The sequence below is a fragment of the Lepidochelys kempii genome, chromosome 1 (assembly GCF_965140285.1).
Source record: "Lepidochelys kempii isolate rLepKem1 chromosome 1, rLepKem1.hap1, whole genome shotgun sequence".
In the NCBI taxonomy this organism is placed as follows: domain Eukaryota; kingdom Metazoa; phylum Chordata; order Testudines; family Cheloniidae; genus Lepidochelys; species Lepidochelys kempii.
In genome coordinates, this window is record NC_136380.1 from 209,465,429 (window position 1) to 209,482,820 (window position 17,392).

The window sequence follows — 17,392 nt, forward strand, 5'->3', positions numbered from 1 at the left end:
TGACAGCGAATTTTTCTTCCTCCAGTTTTGTCGTTGACCAGCTCTCTGCTCCATATATCATTGCTGGCAGAACAGTGGAGTTAAACAGTTCTTTCCTTTTCTTCATGGGCAGTTCATCATCCGTTAGAGACGTCTTTATTTTGTTGACACTTGCCCACCCCGCCTTTTGCCTCCTACTGCATTCCCCTTTGAATAATTTGTCTCTGCTCAGCTCCTGACCCAGGTAAATATATTTGTCAACCTCCTCGATTTCTTTGCCATTTACAGTGATGATTTCTTCTGCACAATGTTCATTCTGCATCCACTTCGACTACATCACCCCATGCAAAAATGGACAAACACAAAAAAGTGGGGTGAGACATCAGAAGTGAAAACGTCTGAGTCTTATAACCACATTGAAGGGGATGTCAAAAGTAAAAAGTTGAGGGGACACAAATTCAAATGAGAAGATAAAAACTGAACTGGTGTGAGTGCAACCTCTTTGTGGCTGGAGTAGGAAAGCTTTTTTTTTTTCTTGTGTCTCTTGCTGGCAATATAGCTTATATATTGTAGCTGATGGCATGTGGGGATAAACTCAAGACATCTTCATTCTAGAGAAAACTTTCACTAAAATGAACCACAAACACAAAGAAATCAAGAATAAAAGCAGCAGACTGATCCTCAGCTCCCCAGGCTGTGCGAAGGCTTGCCCTTTAAAGTCAAACATTTAAAAGAATTTTATCACTGATTTTTTTAATGAAGTTAAATATAATGATGCTCAAGAATGCTTATGCAATATTACTTCAGCATACTTTTCCCTTCCTTTGATTTGTATGAATTTTGTGTAAATGAAACTTAACCAGGAATGGAGCTCTAGATTCACCCAAAGACGGAAACAGCGGCGAGCACATTGCAAGCTGTAGTACAGTGATTTGCAAATACCCTCAGCCTTGACCTTGAAGTACCATCTATACTCTACTGTCAATAAGAACAGACCCAGTTTCCAGGTTGCTGGTACTATTTGAAAATTCCTTTGACTGGATCAGTTGATTGTGCTTTGTTAAGTGTGTGAGTTCTCTAATTCAAACTATCATTCAGGATAGCCAAAACTATACAAAAAGAAAAGGAGTACTTGTGGCACCTTAGAGACTAACCAATTTATTTTAGCATAAGCTTTCGTGAGCTACAGCTCACTTCATCGGATGCATACTGTGAAAGGTGTAGAAGATCTTTTTATACACACAAAGCATGAAAAAATACCTCCCCCCACCCCACTCTCCTGCTGGTAATAGCTTATCTAAAGTGATCACTCTCCTTACAATGTGTATGATAATTAAGGTGGGCCATTTCCAGCACAAATCCAGGGTTTAACAAGAACGTCTGGGGGGGGGTAGGAAAAAATAAGGGGAAATAGGTTACCTTGCATAATGACTTAGCCACTCCCATTTGCAAATTGGATACAATTAACTTAGGCTTGAATAGAGACTGGGAGTGGCTAAGTCATTATGCAAGGTAACCTATTTCCCCTTGTTTTTTCCGACCACCCCCCCTCCTCAGACGTTCTTGTTAAACCCTGGATTTGTGCTGGAAATGGCCCACCTTGATTATCATACACATTGTAAGGAGAGTGGTCACTTTAGATAAGCTATTACCAGGAGGAGAGTGGGTTTGTGTGTGTGTGGGGGTGGTGGTGGTGAGAAAACCTGGATTTGTGCTGGAAATGGCCCAACTTGATTATTATACACATTGTAAGGAAAGTGATCACTTTAGATAAGCTATTACCAGCAGGAGAGTGGGGTGGGGGGAGGTATTTTTTCATGCTTTGTGTGTATAAAAAGATCTACACTTTCCACAGTATGCATCCGATGAAGTGAGCTGTAGCTCACGAAAGCTTATGCTCAAATAAATTGGTTAGTCTCTAAGGTCCCACAAGTACTCCTTTTCTTTTTGCAAATACAGACTAACACGGCTGTTACTCTGAAACCTGTCAAAACTATACAGACCACCATAATCTTAACAAATCAATTATAACTGCAAATGAAATGCAAACCAGAGGCTCAGTTACATAATAGTTGTATGAAGTGCTGGTTGTGGGGCCCATGCACACATTTCTGCACCATCTCTAAGGTTTGGTCTTTTAATAGTGAGGGGACAGAGTTCAGGGAATACACAACAGGGATTATGTAACTTCTGGTTGCCAGGGGTGTTTGCTATAAATGGAGACAGCATACCCTTATCAATGAGAGACCTGAGGTAATGGAAAGGGCTAGCTTTATTTGGACTATCCTCGTTGACAAATGTGTCCATCGGTGTTCAATGATATAATTGAGAGCTACTGAGTTTCAATGCCCCAAAATCTTCAAGTTTAATTTAATAGCCTTTAACATTTCACTGTCTTCATTTTCAAACTGATTCACAATTTCACCAAACTGTTGGAACTGCTGTACAATCTGCACCTGTTTGTGAACTTGTACAGCCAGCAAAAATGTACCAGTGTTCATTTTAGCCAGAGGCAGGAGAGCACTGGCATGACAAATGGGATTTTTGAACCATGGAAAACAGCAATTCACCAGTGTGACTTCAAATTGTAACGATTTCACACACTAATTTATGTTTCAAGAGGGTGAGGCTGACTTCAAATTGTAACGATTTCACACACTAATTTATGTTTCAAGAGGGTGAGGCTGATCATCTGAATGATCTGCACACAAAACTATATTTAGAAAACAAGTCAGGGATAGACATAGAAGACCAAACATAAAAGTCTTAAGATCTGATTCTACATTCACTTACACTGGCGCATAAATCAGGAGTAACTCCAGTTAAGTCAAGAAAGTTACGCTGGCATAAAAATGATGTGAGTTAGGGCCTGGCTACACTTGCAGATGTAGAGCGCTGTGAGTTAAACCCGCCCTTCGTACAGCGCAGTAGGGAAAGCCCTGCAGTCTGTCCACACTGACAGCTGCAAGCGCACTGGCGTGGCCCCATTTGCGACACTTGCAGGGCATTGGGAGTGGTGCATTGTGGGCAGCTATCCTACAGAGCACCTCTTCCCATTCTGGCGCTGTGGCTTGTGGGAAGGAGGCGGGGGTGCGGGGCATTCTGGGTCCTGTCCCAACGCCCCGTGATGCATCGGTTCGCATCCCAGCAATCCCTGTGCTTCGGTCCACATTTGGTGCCATCTTTCAACGTTTTTTGTACTGTGTGCTCTGTCTTCTCTTTTGGTCTGCGGGAATGGAGCCCAAACTGCTGAGGAGTATGCTGATGAATCTCACCAGCACATCACGTTTGGCAGTCGACTTATTCCTTATGATCCAAAGTGACAGTGAGGGCTCGACGATATTGACTCAAGTAATGCATACGACATGAGTTTGCTTGTGGCATTCACAGACATGCCCACCACTGTGGAACGCTGCTTTTGGGCTCGGGAAACAAGCACTGAGTGGTGGGATCACATCGTCATGCAAGTCTGGGATGACGAGCAGTGGCTGCAGAACTTTTGGATGAGAAAAGACACTTTCATGGGACTGTGTGAGGAGCTTGCCTCCACCCTACGGCGCAAGGACACGAGATCGAGAGCTGCCCTGACGGTGGAGAAGCGGGTGGCTACTGCAATCTGGAAGCTGGCAACTCCAGACAGCTACAGATCGGTCGCTAACCAGTTTGGAGTGGGAAAGTCGACCGTTGGAATTGTGTTGATGCAAGTGTGCAGGGCCATTAATTGCATCCTGCTCTGAAGAACCGTGACTCTGGGTAACGTACATGACATTGTGGATGGATTTGCACAAATGGGTTTCCCTAACTGCAGGGGGCGATAGATGGCATGCATATTCCAATTCTGGCACCAGCCCACCTAGCCTTCGAGTACGTTAATCGGAAGGGGTATTTCTCTATGGTTCTCCAGGCGCTTGTGGATCACCATGGGCGTTCCATTGACATTAACGCAGGCTGGCCCGGAAAGGTGCATGATGCACACATCTTTCAGAACACTCGCCTGTTCAGGAAGCTGCAAGCCGGGACTTTTTTCCCAGACCAGAAGATCACCGTAGGAGAAGATGAAATGCCTACTGGGATCCTTGGAGACCCCGCTTACCTTTTAATGCCGTGGCTCATGAAATCCTACACAGGGAGCCTTGACAGCAGCAAGGAGCGGTTCAACAACAGGCTGAGCCAGTGCAGAATGACTGTGGAGTGTGCTTTTGGCCGTTTAAAGGGCTGCTGGCGCGCTCTGTATGGGAAGCTGGACCTGGCCGATGACAGCATCCCGACGGTTATATCCGCATGCTGTACCCTCCATAACATTTGTGAAGGGAAGGGTGAATGATTCACTCAGACATGGAACTTGGAGGTTCAACACCTGTAGGCTGAATTTGAACAGCCAGAGAGCACAGCTATTTGAGGGGCCCAGCGCGGGGCTGCAAGGATTAGGGATGCCTTGAGGGAGCAATCTGAGGCTGAAAGCCACCAGTAATGTCTGGTGCCCTGCACGGGAGTGAAGTGCAGTGGTTCCAATGTTAGTAGGAATCTGTGTTTGCTACGCTGACTTGCAGTGCCTGTTTCTTTCTTGGGCTAAGGTATCTTTTACTTTATGCAATAATAAATAATGTTTTCAAAGCCAAAAAATCCATTTATTGAAAAGAAAATCCATTTATTGAAAAGAAACACAACTGCTTGGGAAACAGAAAGGGCAAGGGGGTGGGGTGGGGAATGGTACAATCACAGATTTGTGTATGTCCTGTTCTCATACTCAGTATTCCTGTCTGGAGTGCTGTGCAATGAGTGCTGCACTTCAGGATGGCTATACTGCATGGTGATGGGGGTTGAGTGCAGTGGGTAAGGGTTGTCGTTTTCAGGTCTGGGTGTTGAAGCTACAGGTGTTGGAGATAAGAACCCGGATGTTGGAGAAAGTGGGTTGGAGGTGACCTGGGGGCACAAGGGAAAGAGGTTGGGGACAAGGGCTGCGGGATGGGGGGGGGTCAGGCACGGTAGTGTTCCGCCTGCATGGCTATGATCGCTTGGATCGAGTCCGCTTGGCGCTCCATTATGCTTATCAGCCGATCCATGCTTTGCTGCCGGAGGTCCTCATTCTGCTGGTGGATCCTCCTTTCACTGTCCTGCACTTTTTGATTTTCATTACTTGAATGCTGCATTACTTCATGCAACATGTCTTCCCTGCTTCTACGTCGCCTCTTTCTGATTCTTTGGAGTCTTTCAGCCGGTGATAACACGGACGGCTGAGATCTCAAGGTTGCATCTGTAATGGCAAAATGCAACACTTAACAGAGGCAGCATTGTTCACACCAGAAAGAGCAATGATTCCCCCATACTTAAGGGCAAGCTCAGTCTACACAATAGCATCATTTGCCCATCCCAAAGTGAGCACACATAACCCACGGGAGCCTCCAAATGGTGAGTAAGCACAGGGTCAAGCGTAACTGATTGTTTCATGGCTGTACTGTCCTCTGGTTTTCTGTGTCTTGGGGAGAGCCAAAAGTGGCACGGGGTCCCTATACTGAACACCGTCCCCACATTTTCCACAGGAGTTCATCCTGGAAGGTATCTCGCTGCTGAGGGTGACCTGGGAAGCAAGGGAGGGTTTTCTACTGCAATGTGGATTCTGCCCTGGCCCATATGCAGCTTGCCTGTGTGCAGCAATGGTTCCCCCGCCCCTCACGGCACAGTGGCGCAGACAAATTAGCCTGAGACAAGGACGACAGTGGCTCTCCCGAGAAACCTGCGCAAGCGCATTGAACAAGTTCTGGATGAGACCTTTGAAGAGATCACTGAGGCCGATTACCGCAATGTGACAGAGCACATCAACGCCCTATTCCGCATCTAGGCATGCATGCAGCCCTAACCCTCCTCGCCCCAAGAGCCCGCACCGAATAACTTCCTTCCCAAAATAAAAGCCGCTTACCGGGAACCAGCTCTGGTGTTTGTCCTTCCCCAAGCACCGGCCGCCATGACTGGCTACCTTCCTCCTGGCTTGAGAACAGCTCCTGGCTGCATGCATCTAGGGATTCCGGGGTGTCTTCCTCCACCTCAGCACCCTTGCTCCCACTTTGCTCCTCCTCCTCCTTCTCCTGCCTTGTCGAACTGGGCTCTGAAGTGTTCATGGTGGTACTTGGAATGGAGATGGGGTCGCCCCCAAGTATCGCGTCCAGCTCTTTGTAGAAATGAAAGGTTGCAGGGGCAGCACTGGAGTGGCGGTTTGCCTCACGGGCTTTGTGGTAGGCATTCCACAGCTCCTTCACTTTAACCCTGCACTGCAGTGCGTCCTGGTCATGGCCCCTTTCCATCATGTCCCTTGATATCTGCCCGAAGGTATCATAATTCCTACGGCTGGAGCGCAGCTGGGACTGGACAGCTTCCTCCCCGCAAACACTGATGAGGTCCAGCACCTCGCCATTGCTCCATACTGGGGCTCACTTGGCGCGTGGAGGCATGGTCACCTGGAAAGATTCGCTGAGAGCACTCCACGCCTGGCTGAGCAAACAGGAAGGGGATTTTCAGAATTTCCAGAGAATTTAAAGGGCGGGTCTGACAGTTGGTCACCTGAGGGAAGGGCAGTAGAGTTCAAAGTGATGACCAGAGTGGCTAGAACAGGCATTGTGGGACACTTCTGGAGGCTGATCAGAGCACACGAACAGATCAGGGCATTCACACTGGCGCTGCGGCGCTCCAGCAGGGGCGGACAAAACGTTAGTCCACTCGTCGAAGTGAAGTACCAGGAGTGCTCTAGCTGCGGAGTCAGAGCGCTCTACGTGCCTTACCAGTGTGGACGGGGAGTGAGCTAGGGTGCCCGGTGCTCCTTTAATGCGCTATAACTCGCAAGTGTAGCCAAGCCCATAAAGGAGGATCAGGTTCATGTGTTCAAGTCAAATCTCTTGAATAATCTGACCACCTCTCTTTCCTGTGTATTTCTACTGTGCAGGGTTCTGTTAAACTAAAATAATTAAATTGATAATATCTCTTACTTGTTCTGTCGTATGACTCATGACATGTATGTGCAATCTCAGCTCCAAGTTGCAAATAATGTCCAGCCTTATCATCTCTGGAACCGTCTGCTCCAAGTGCAAACATTCCCCCAGCAAAACAGGTGAGGTGGCCCATCTTTCTTTCAAGGTGCCCATTCTTCCATTCCCCAATGTATGTCAGACCTCCGTTAGACTTTCTGATAAGATGTCTTTCTATGGCCTGCAAGGAGATTGGGATAATCTTTAAATATTGGAAACAGTCAAGATTCTATCTATTTTTACTCTGCTTTAAACACTATATATTTCTGACCACAGAAATTAACGTCACTTTCAAAACAATATTTTTTTCCCTTCTTACCACATTTATCTATGAACACTCTAAAAACACATTCAACATGGCAAACACAAAAATTAACCATAATATAATTCTATGGTTAAGAAATCAAGCATGTAAAGGTAATGAAATTCCCAAAAATCAAGATTTCAACAACAATATTAACTCAGCCACATCTGAAGTACAATTTACATCTGTTACATTTTATAACAGATATCTGGAGGTATTGAACCCAGGACCTCTTCATTTAAAACCATATGTCTCTACTTTTGAAAATAAAGGCTTATGACCCATTAACTAGCAGCAGTAGCAGCCTCAGAAACGTCTTTATGGGCACCAGCCACTAGAGCAGGACAAAGACCCACACTGTGTTAATGTGGGTTACGTGGTATTTTTAGTGTTTGTATTTAATTTCCCTGGTTATTTAAGATACTTAAGTTTTTATTATAGTTGATTTATTAAACCCCATATAAACCCCATATTATTAAACCCCAGAACCCCATATTTTCTGTAATTTTGTGACTGCAGAATCCCCCCTTTTCCACTGAATTGTTCTCCAAATTCTCTACTTTAATTAAATAAAATTGTTCCAGCCCTTCTGGTTGCAGAAAATCCTCAAACCGGCAAACTGTGTGTAACTGATGTAATAATATCTTCCTGAGTCCAAAGCCAGGCAGAAACAATAGCTTCTGAAAGATGTGAACAGCCCATTCGTCTCAACTTGGGCCTCACATACTTCAGGATTTTGCAACCACAAAATCTGTCTTTTTCCCAAGATGCTACAGAAGTCAGCACTTTGGCAGTGGAATTTTCTATTTTGCTGCAACCTGCCACCAAACATTTAGCTTTCTGTATTCCTGCTCTGCCAGAATCTACTTGTAGCTGCCTTTTGCTCTCCAACTTTTGCCACAAGTGGGAGTAGACTCAATTATAAAGCACATTCCCTATGCTGTTCCATGGAGCCAGGCGGCAGAGGTCAAGGAGCCAGAGCTGGAGTCCAACTTGTACCAGAAACCCAGATATGTAGGCTGGTGGATTAGGCTGCCTGGAGAACAGTTCAACAGCCTCGAGAGCTGAGAAGGTGAGCCAAGAAAGTCAATTACAAGCTCTCCCCTTCCCTAACAAAAATGTGTCTGTCTGTCTGGAAAGCATTACAAGAGCTGAGTTTGGCAACCTGGAGAGCAAAGCAAAAGAACCCAACCTCAATAATAACAGTCAAAAATATCAACAAATTTTACACAAGTGACTATTTCAATTTTGAGCCATATTGATGTTTGTATGGGGGTGGGGAGATGGGAATCAAGGGTATTTCATGGTAGTTGAATAAATCAGCATTTTGGTAGAATTTAGCACTTCTTGCTGTTACCTCTGTTCCCCTAAAAAACCAACCCAGGGTCACACTTGTATTAGTTTTATTACAATGCTGCTGTTAGGTCAGACAGAAAAGGGAAGGAGCTTATTTATCCACTGCATTCATATTCACATTTACCGCATTCATACCCCCATGTACCCACACACTTACACAGGCGGAGAGTTACTGGAGACAGCATGGGAAGCCAAGAAGCCGAAGCGTGGTAGATCTGGTGTGTCCGTCTGTGGTCACGGATCTGGGCTGATGAGCAGGTCAAGGAGCAGCAGCTTGTGTGCATGGCTGCTTCCTTTTATTTTGGAACTGGGTGCTCCTGTCACGTACACTGAGTTTTTCTTCTGTGTCCGTCACTGAGAAGCAGACCCAGTCCCTGTTCCTTTCATGCATCTTTACAGCCACTCAGTGATTGCCTTCTCAGGGCAGATTATATCAGACACACCTGTCTCCTGTCTCCGGGCTCTTTTCTCCTTGCACTTCATCTCCGCCCAGTCCCCCATACACTCTCTCGTTCACACCCTCTTATCTTCCACACACACAATCCCTTGTTCACCTTCTCTGATTGCGTGATGGGATATTACAAAGCTTGGCAGTTCATACAAGTGGTAACTTGAAAAGGTTACAGAGCTTGCAAAGATTACAAAACTTAAAAGGCTGTGCTAACAGTAACTGAAGTTACCAGTATAAGAGGGTTAGCTGTGTTAGTCTGGATCTGTAAAAGTGGCAAAGAGTCCTGTGGCACTTTATAGACTAGCAGACGTATTGGAGCATAAGCAACTAGCACAACTGGTTGCTGAGCTCTGTAGCTTTATCCTCACGCACAATTATTTCAAATTTGGTGACAATATACACCTCCAGACCAGTGGCACCGCTATGGGCACCCGCATGGCTCCACAATATGCCAACATTTTTATGGCTGACCTGGAACAATGCTTCCTCAGCTCTCATCCACTCACACCCCTTCTCTACCTACGTTACATTGATGACATCTTCATCATCTGGACCCATGGGAAAGAAACCCTGGAAGAATTCAACCACTATTTCAACAGCTTCAAACCCACCATCAACCTCAGCACGGGAGGTCCACTTCGTAGACACCACAGTGCAAGTAAGTGACGATCACGTTAACACCACCCTATACCGAAAACCCACCGACCGCTGTGCCTACCTTCATGCTTCCAGCTTCCATCCCGGACACACCACATGATCCACTGTCTACAGCCAAGTGCTGAGGTACAACCGCATTTGCTCCAAACCCTCAGACAGAGACCGACACCTACAAGAGCTTCGCCAAGCATTCTCAAAACTACAATACCCGCATGAGGAAATAAGGAAACAGATCAACAGAGCCAGATGTGTACCCAGAAGCCTCCTGCTGCAAGACAAGCACAAGAAAGAAACCAACAGAACTCCACTGGCCATCACATACAGTCCTCAGCTAAAACCTCTCCAACGCATCATCAGTGATCTACAACCCATCCTGGACAACGATCCCTCACTTTCACAGGCCTTGGGAGGCAGGCCAGTCCTCGTCCACAGACAACCCACCAACCTGAAGCATTTTCTCACCAGCAATGACACACCGCACCATAGTAACTCTGACTCAGGAACAAATCCATGCAACAAACCTCGATGCCAACTCTGCCCACATATCTACACCAGCGACCATCACAGGACCTAACCAGATCAGCCACACCATCACCGGTTCATTCACCTGCACGTCCACCAATGTAATATACGCCATCATGTGCCAGCAATGCCCCTCTGCTATGTACATCAGACAGTCCCTACATAAAAGGATGAATGGACACAAATCAGATATTAGAAATGGCAATATACAAAAACCTGTAGGAGGAGAACACTTCAATCTCCCTGGACACACAATAGCAGATTTAAAGGTAGCCAGCCTGCAGCAAAAAAACTTCAGGACCAGACTTCAAAGAGAAACTGCTGAGTTTCAATTCATTTGCAAATTTGACACCATCAGCTCAGGATTAAACAAAGACTGTGACTGCCCGGCCAACTACAAAAGCAATTTCTCCTCCCTTGGTGTTAACACCTCAACTGCTAGAAGAGGGCCTCATCCTCCCTGATCGAACTAACCTCATTATCCCTAGCCTATTCTTGCTTGCATATTTATACCTGCCTCTGGAAATTTCCATTACATGCATCTGAAGAAGTGGATATTCAACCACACAAGCTTATGCTCCAATACGTCTGTTAGTCTATAAGGTGCCACAGGACTCTTTGCCACTGAAGTTACAAAGTCTGCAACAAGGTTGCAGAACTTAATGATACAAGTTACAGATCTTACAATCGCATTTGAGCGGAGGCTTTACTTAACAGTTGCCATGGAATTTGTTCCGATTCTCTTGTGAAGTACATGATATGCTGATGAAGGTATTTAAATACTGGGGGTTGACATCTGCAGAATAGATTCTGTTCTCTTTTCTTTCTTCATAATCTCTGCAAGGAGAAGGGTGTCACAGCCAGACACAAGTGGAAATGTAAAGGTGGCAATGGTGCTCTCTTCTCCACCCAGTGAGAGTTAGGGGAGTGAAGTATGGGTGAACTCAAAGTTAAGCTCAGTTAAAGACTAAAGTCTACTCAAAGGTTAAGGCCTAAACTAAACCTCTTAAAGAGTTTAAAGTAGTTTAAGGACCAAATTGTCAGAAGTCCTTATGGTCATGCCTCATCTGCTGTCTGTGTGACTGTGCAAGTGCCCTTTGATTTGGGAAGTAGTCCCTGAACCCTCTGTGATTTGGGAAGTAGAGGGACTGCTTGCCCCTGTTCTCCTGATTGGAAGCAGGATGACAAGAAAGTGGTAGAGAGAGAGTAGAGTCATGGTCCTCCCCAGTCTACACTATCCCTCAGAGCTGGGCCAAAATAAAGGGGTCAACAATCTGCTCTGTTTTAATGATGGAGCAGATTTTGCATGTCCGATGCACAGATATTGTTCATCACAGGCAGACCCCCTCCTCAGGGATGTGTTTCAGTATCCACAATTTACTTCTAAATGATTAAGGCACCTAAGCTCTTAGCTTAGCCACAGTTTCTGAGCCATCTTTAACACTGAAATCAGCTCAGTGCTAAATATGGCCTTAAGGGCTTATTTGTCTTTAGTTCTTAAGCAGCAAATAGGAGCAGTGCCAGTTCTAATAACCCTTAGCTTCACTTTTCTCTGAGAACTCAGCTGGAGAGTTCCAGTGCACACAAGCCAACATTCTAACTTTGAAAACTCAGAACTCATTTTTCTTTACCCACTCCGCCACAGGGGGGTTGTGGGGATTGGTTAATGTCTGTACACAGCTTTGCAAACATAAAGTACTACAAAAATGCTAAATATAAATTACCATCATCAGTTGGATTGTTTTTCCTTTCTCAGTGAGAACTATAAAACAAAAGTTTCACATTCCTTCCTCCATTCATTTTTAAGTTCTGTGAACACACACAAAAATAACTGGACTATGGAAAGAAAGTGCATTTGTACTCTACCCCTTCCACTTCAAAAATGATATGAAGAGATTTTGCTCCAATTTTCCAAAACCAAAGTTAGAAACAACACCCTTAAAGGAAGAGTTGAGAAAGTTATAAGGAACTACAAAAGAGTAGGTAGATTGGAAGCTGGAACTTGGTCTTAAAGGGTATGTCTACACTGCAGTGTAAGCCCAGGGTTAACGGGACTCAAGTCAGCGGTCCCTGGGTTTGAGAACCTAGGGCTTGTCTACAATAACTGCCAACCCTAAGTTAAGAATTTTTTAACCCAGGTCTGAAACCAGGGCTCTGGTGTCCACAATACAGTATGCAGACCTGAGTTCAACCAACTGTATTCCACACTTCCTAGCGCCCTCCTGAAATATATCGCTTTGTTAGTGGTACAGTGTGGGAAAACTTGACCTCCCCCACAACACGTTATAGGAAATTTGAATGGCCTGCCATAACATCATCAATTTTGGTCTGTGTGCTTCCAACAATGGAAACCAGCAAAATGGAGGAGTCACCATTTCAATAATTTCTTTTGCTTGGGCTTTCGCTCCTTTTTCAGGATGCAGGCAGAGCTTCCATGAGACACTGGTGAGCAGTTTGGCAGTGTTTTCTCATCCATGAAAGGCACCTGACAGAGCTAATAACAGAGCAGGAGGAGGAGGAGGAAGACACAGACATGGCACACGCTGATGCTGCTCCTGACACTCGGTATAGCTGCTGATTCCCCCTACATAGACCAGCTCTTTGGAGCAGGGCCACAAGCACAGGCTGGTGGGATCACATCATCATGCAGACCTGGGATGACTAGCAGTGGGTCCAGAGCTTTTGTATGAAGAAAGCTACATTTCTAGAGCTTTGGGAGCAGCTTGCCTTGTCCCTTCAGGGTAAAGATGCTCGCATGTGGGCAGCCATGCCAGCCCGGAAGCAGCTTGCTATAACTGCCTGGAAGCTGGCTACTGCAGGCTGTCACAGGTTCATTGCCAACCGGTCTGATGTTGGAAAGTCGACTGTGGAAGTTTCGGAAGCAATCAGGCATGTGGGGAACCCCAAGGAGGCAGGCATAAAAGATATTCCTGAAGTAAATTGCTGGCTTCAAGAGAATGGGGTTTCCCAACTGCACTGGGGCCACTGGTGGGACTCATGTGCCCACAGTTTGCCCTCCTCAAGGTGCACAAGCACATAAACCACAAAGAATACTACTCTATCATTATGCAGGCCCCCATGGACCACAATGGCAGATTTATGAATGTCAGCGTTGGCTGCACTAGAAAAGTTCATGATGCCAAGTTTTCACCAATTGGGAGTCTATGTTCACAGAGAGCCTGGGACACTATTCCCACCACATGACATTGTCATAAACAGAGTTACTGGCCAACTGTTTTTCTGGGGGACCCCATGTACCGCCTTTGCCTTCTCTTATGAAACATACGATGATCTCAGAGGCCCTGGCAAAAGAAGGTTTAATTACACTCTGAGCAGGTGTAGCAGAGTGGTTGAATGTGCTTTTGGCAGATTGAATTCCAGCTGGAGATGTCTGCAGACCTATTTGCATTCCAAGTATCATCAGTGCTGTCCACGTTACTGTGGTTTGCTGTGCTCTTCACAAATCTTTTTGAAACCAGAGGTGGGCCATTTCCCTATGACAGCTTTAGGCTGCTGAATTGGTCATAAAGTGCACCTATCACAACTGAAGCTGGATGCAGCCAGGCAACCGAAATCATAAGTGCTTTGTGTTCCCACATTATGGACTTGCATGGGCCAACAGAACATGGAGAATAGTACCTTTATGACTGTGCTTGTTTGGTGGGGGTGGGCATTGATTGCTTGTGTGAGAAGGGGGGTTGATTGCCATGCATTGTGCTTTTGAATGACATGACTGCTTATGAAATGGGGGGAGGGGAACGGTATGTCTTGATGTAAATAACTGATGTATGGATTGACATTTATAGCTGTATTGAGACATGGGTTTTGCATACAACCTCCCAGTGGTCCCTGCCCATGTGTTTACCTTTACTATTTGAAATACACATTTTATGATGTGTTGCGTGATGGCAATAACATTTATTTATAAAATAAAAACCTTTATTTTTACACGTGTATTGGAAAAGTACAACATTAAACCGTTGTCTGGCAGGCCAGCTGCCATTAGCACTCCAAAACACTATCAACACCAAAAGCTTTAAAAGTAAACAAGAACAAAGTGCATAGACAAGTGCAAACAGTTAAACTATGTACAAGACACGCTCCCCTCACTATTGTGTGTCCTCTATCCCTTCTCCTTTCTTCCACATTTGCCATGCGCTTGGTGCCAGGGCAAGAAGGTAGAGGCATCCATGGGCAGGGGTTCAGCATGAGGACTGCATGAGGTACATATGCCCTGCCCAGCTGCTAACAGGGCCCAATTTCATGGGCCACCCAGCCATGGAGTTGTCCAAGCTGCTCCTGGAATGCAGGCCAGGGTACTGCAGAGAGGATTTGGGCCATGGTGCAGGTGCAGCAGGAGCCAGGACTCTTGTAGACATTAGAGACAGCAGCTGCTCAGACAGTTCTCTCTGTTGTGCTCGATCTTTCTCCCGTAATCACCCCTCCTATTCCAGGAACTGCAGAGTGAGGGCCTGCTCCTGCGCCGCTACCCTGTCCTCAAGCTGCGAAGACGGCCTGAGCCTTTTCCACTTGCCTCCTGCATGTCTTTCCTCTTGCCACCAGTCCCTTTGCCTTTGGTACTCGACCTGGTTGTTGAGCCCTGTCCAGAACTTCAATCACAAGTTCATCCCAGAAATCCTTCCTCTTGGAATGGTCTGTGAAGGTACGATGAGCCCTCTGCCGTGAGGGCGAGCTGTGGAGGTTCTGAAGCCTGTAGAGGTCGAGGGGCCTGCAATAGGAGAAGACACCGAGGGTTACTGTCTCAAATGTGTCAGTGCAGGAGCACAGAAACAATTGTTTTGGACTTTCCAGGACAGAAAATGTTAAAATTTGAAACTGAACTTCAGTATATTGGCAGAGGGCTGCCTGGACATAGCTGGGTTAATCCCAGTGAAAGAAGTGCTGAAAGAATGGTATATTAAAAATTAAAACTTTTTTTTTAAAGGGTTTCAGTGAAATGGAGTTTGGGGGGAGGTTGGTGGCTGTGCTACATAAACCTTCCCTATCACTTCAGGCTTTGCACATTCCGGAGGCCATAACAGTTCTTGTGGTGCCCAACTGGCAAAGAGAGGTGTTATTCCAAGCTGCTGGTGGGAAACCAGGTGTGGTTGTCACTGAAATATTCAAATGTATGCAGTGGTGCTGGAACTAAGGGGACTCTGTGCTGCCGCACCCTCTGGCTTGAAGTAGTAATAGACATGGTTTCCATTATCAGCACCCCCACTCAAAAATTGTTCCAGCATCCCTGAATGTATGATAACTGAACAGCATATCCACGAGTGGAGTGGGCTGGTGAGCTACCGAGGTGGCCCTGGAAAATGTGACTACCTATCTGGAGTTCCTACCACAGGAAAAGTCTGCAGCTATCATCACCTGGGATTGGGTCAGAATTCCTGAGGAATCAACAGGATACGGCATTATCTTCCAAATGGCTTAGTGCCTCCCCATGGCTTCTGATACAGTCTGTCAGGACTGCATGCAAACACACAGAACTCCATTGTCATCCCTCTTTCCTCCCCCACAGCAAATTTCTGGACTGAATTCAAAGCCCAGTCATATTTGAGACTAATGATTTCATCACCCATAGAAAGCCTGGACTGCATTTAACAGAAATGGACTACATGTGAACCTTTTCCCCCTCCCTCCTGCCCCGTACAGTTCAGTCTTTTCAGGCAGCTCGTTACACTGTTGGGTTGGTATCAAGCAGCGTACATATGGGGAATGTAATATAAGATTCTCATTCTAACAAACTGGAATGTACTAGCAAAACTGCATGCCTTAAATATTCTCTTTTACATGCTCGTTTTGCTGTTTGTGTTTCCCAGACTCCATTTTGAATTCCACGTGGTGGGTGGAGAGTGAGGGGATGCCAAGGTGCTGGCATGCAATCCACCATTAGCAGATACATGCTGCTACCCAGGGCTTATATCTTTTGCACTGGTTCTTAGAGCAGAAACCCCTCCTGTTCCTATATTAGTAAACAGAAAAATGGAGCCAGAAACTTACCAGCCTCTAGGTAGCTTTTCCCTCTTCCATTTCTGATACCAGTCCTGCAGTTGGCTGTTCCTTTGGTGGGGGCATCAAAAAGTTCTTTCGAGCACAGCCCTGGGATGTGCTGCAGCTGCTCCTGCACCAAAGCCTCCTCTAGGATCCATTTCGTTTGCAAAGTCTTTTTATTTGCCACATTTGGTGCCTGCTTGTACCCATCGATTCCCATCCTGGCTTCTCAGACCAGCAGGACGCCATCCCAGCTGATCAGGTCATTGTACACTGCTGGTGGCTCCATGCTTGGTGCAGTGCCCAGCACCCAGTCAAATTCATCATAAAACTGGCACAATGTTGGTGAGTTGCCAGAGATACAGTTGTGGTCCCTGGTTTTCAAGTACTCAGTCTTGAGCCACTGAATCTGTTCTCTGCGTTAGTCATGGTCCGTTAAATTTCCAATGCTGATGGCATTTTGCTATTTGCTGCTATGAATGGTCAAACCTGGTACTCTTACTAAAATCCACTGTATAACCAAAATCTGGCTGTGCTCCCATGACCATGAAGCAAAACACTGTGTACTGGATTTCTTCTAGTTGGCATTCATTGCAAATGCTGAAGGTTCTCCTAAGGTGGGTTTGCAACTCAATGGTCAGAATAAATAGAAAGGTTAAACGCTAAGCTGCTGCACTGGAACAAGGGGGCTGCTTCCATTTCCCTGGAGTTAACTGGTGATTTTTGGAAGAGAAAGGACAAAGGAAGCCATCCCATTGCATTGTGGGATACTGTTGGAGGACTCCAAGGACCCAAGTCTGTGGGGTGGGGGAAGGCTACATACAATGTAAAATGATAGGGCTTGAACCTTGGGTCCAACCTTAACTTGGGCTTTGACCCTCTACCATCATGGGGTCCTAGGACACTGGGTCTGCGCCCGAGTCCAAGAGATTTGTGTGTAGACAGAATGGGGGCTAGGGCTTGAGCCTGAGTCTGAGACCAGGCTTACATTGCAATGTAGATATGCCCAGAGACACAGACCACTTACAAACATATGCTGGCGTCCATGCACTAGAGATCAACTCTGATTAACTATTCTATGGATTTAATAAAACATCCAAAATGTAGTTA

General features: G+C 45.9%; 1 protein-coding gene across 4 annotated transcripts in view; it reads right to left on the reverse strand.

Moving 5' to 3' along the window:
* MAN1A2 (mannosidase alpha class 1A member 2) overlaps nt 1–17,392 on the reverse strand; it is a 303,669-nt gene that overhangs the window by 21,760 nt on the left and 264,517 nt on the right. For 2 of the 4 annotated variants that reach the window (XM_073310569.2, XM_073310564.2), the window contains 3 exons: nt 6,957–7,176; nt 5,897–6,145; nt 4,628–5,233 (listed from right to left, as the gene is read on the reverse strand). In XM_073310569.2, the coding sequence (XP_073166670.2) occupies nt 4,956–5,233; nt 5,897–6,145; nt 6,957–7,176 (747 nt within the window). In that variant the 3' untranslated portion in view covers nt 4,628–4,955. Of the gene's footprint in view, nt 1–4,627; nt 5,234–5,896; nt 6,466–6,956; nt 7,177–17,392 lie in introns of those variants that run through there. The other 2 variants (XM_073310588.2, XM_073310578.2) reach the window with 2 other exon arrangements.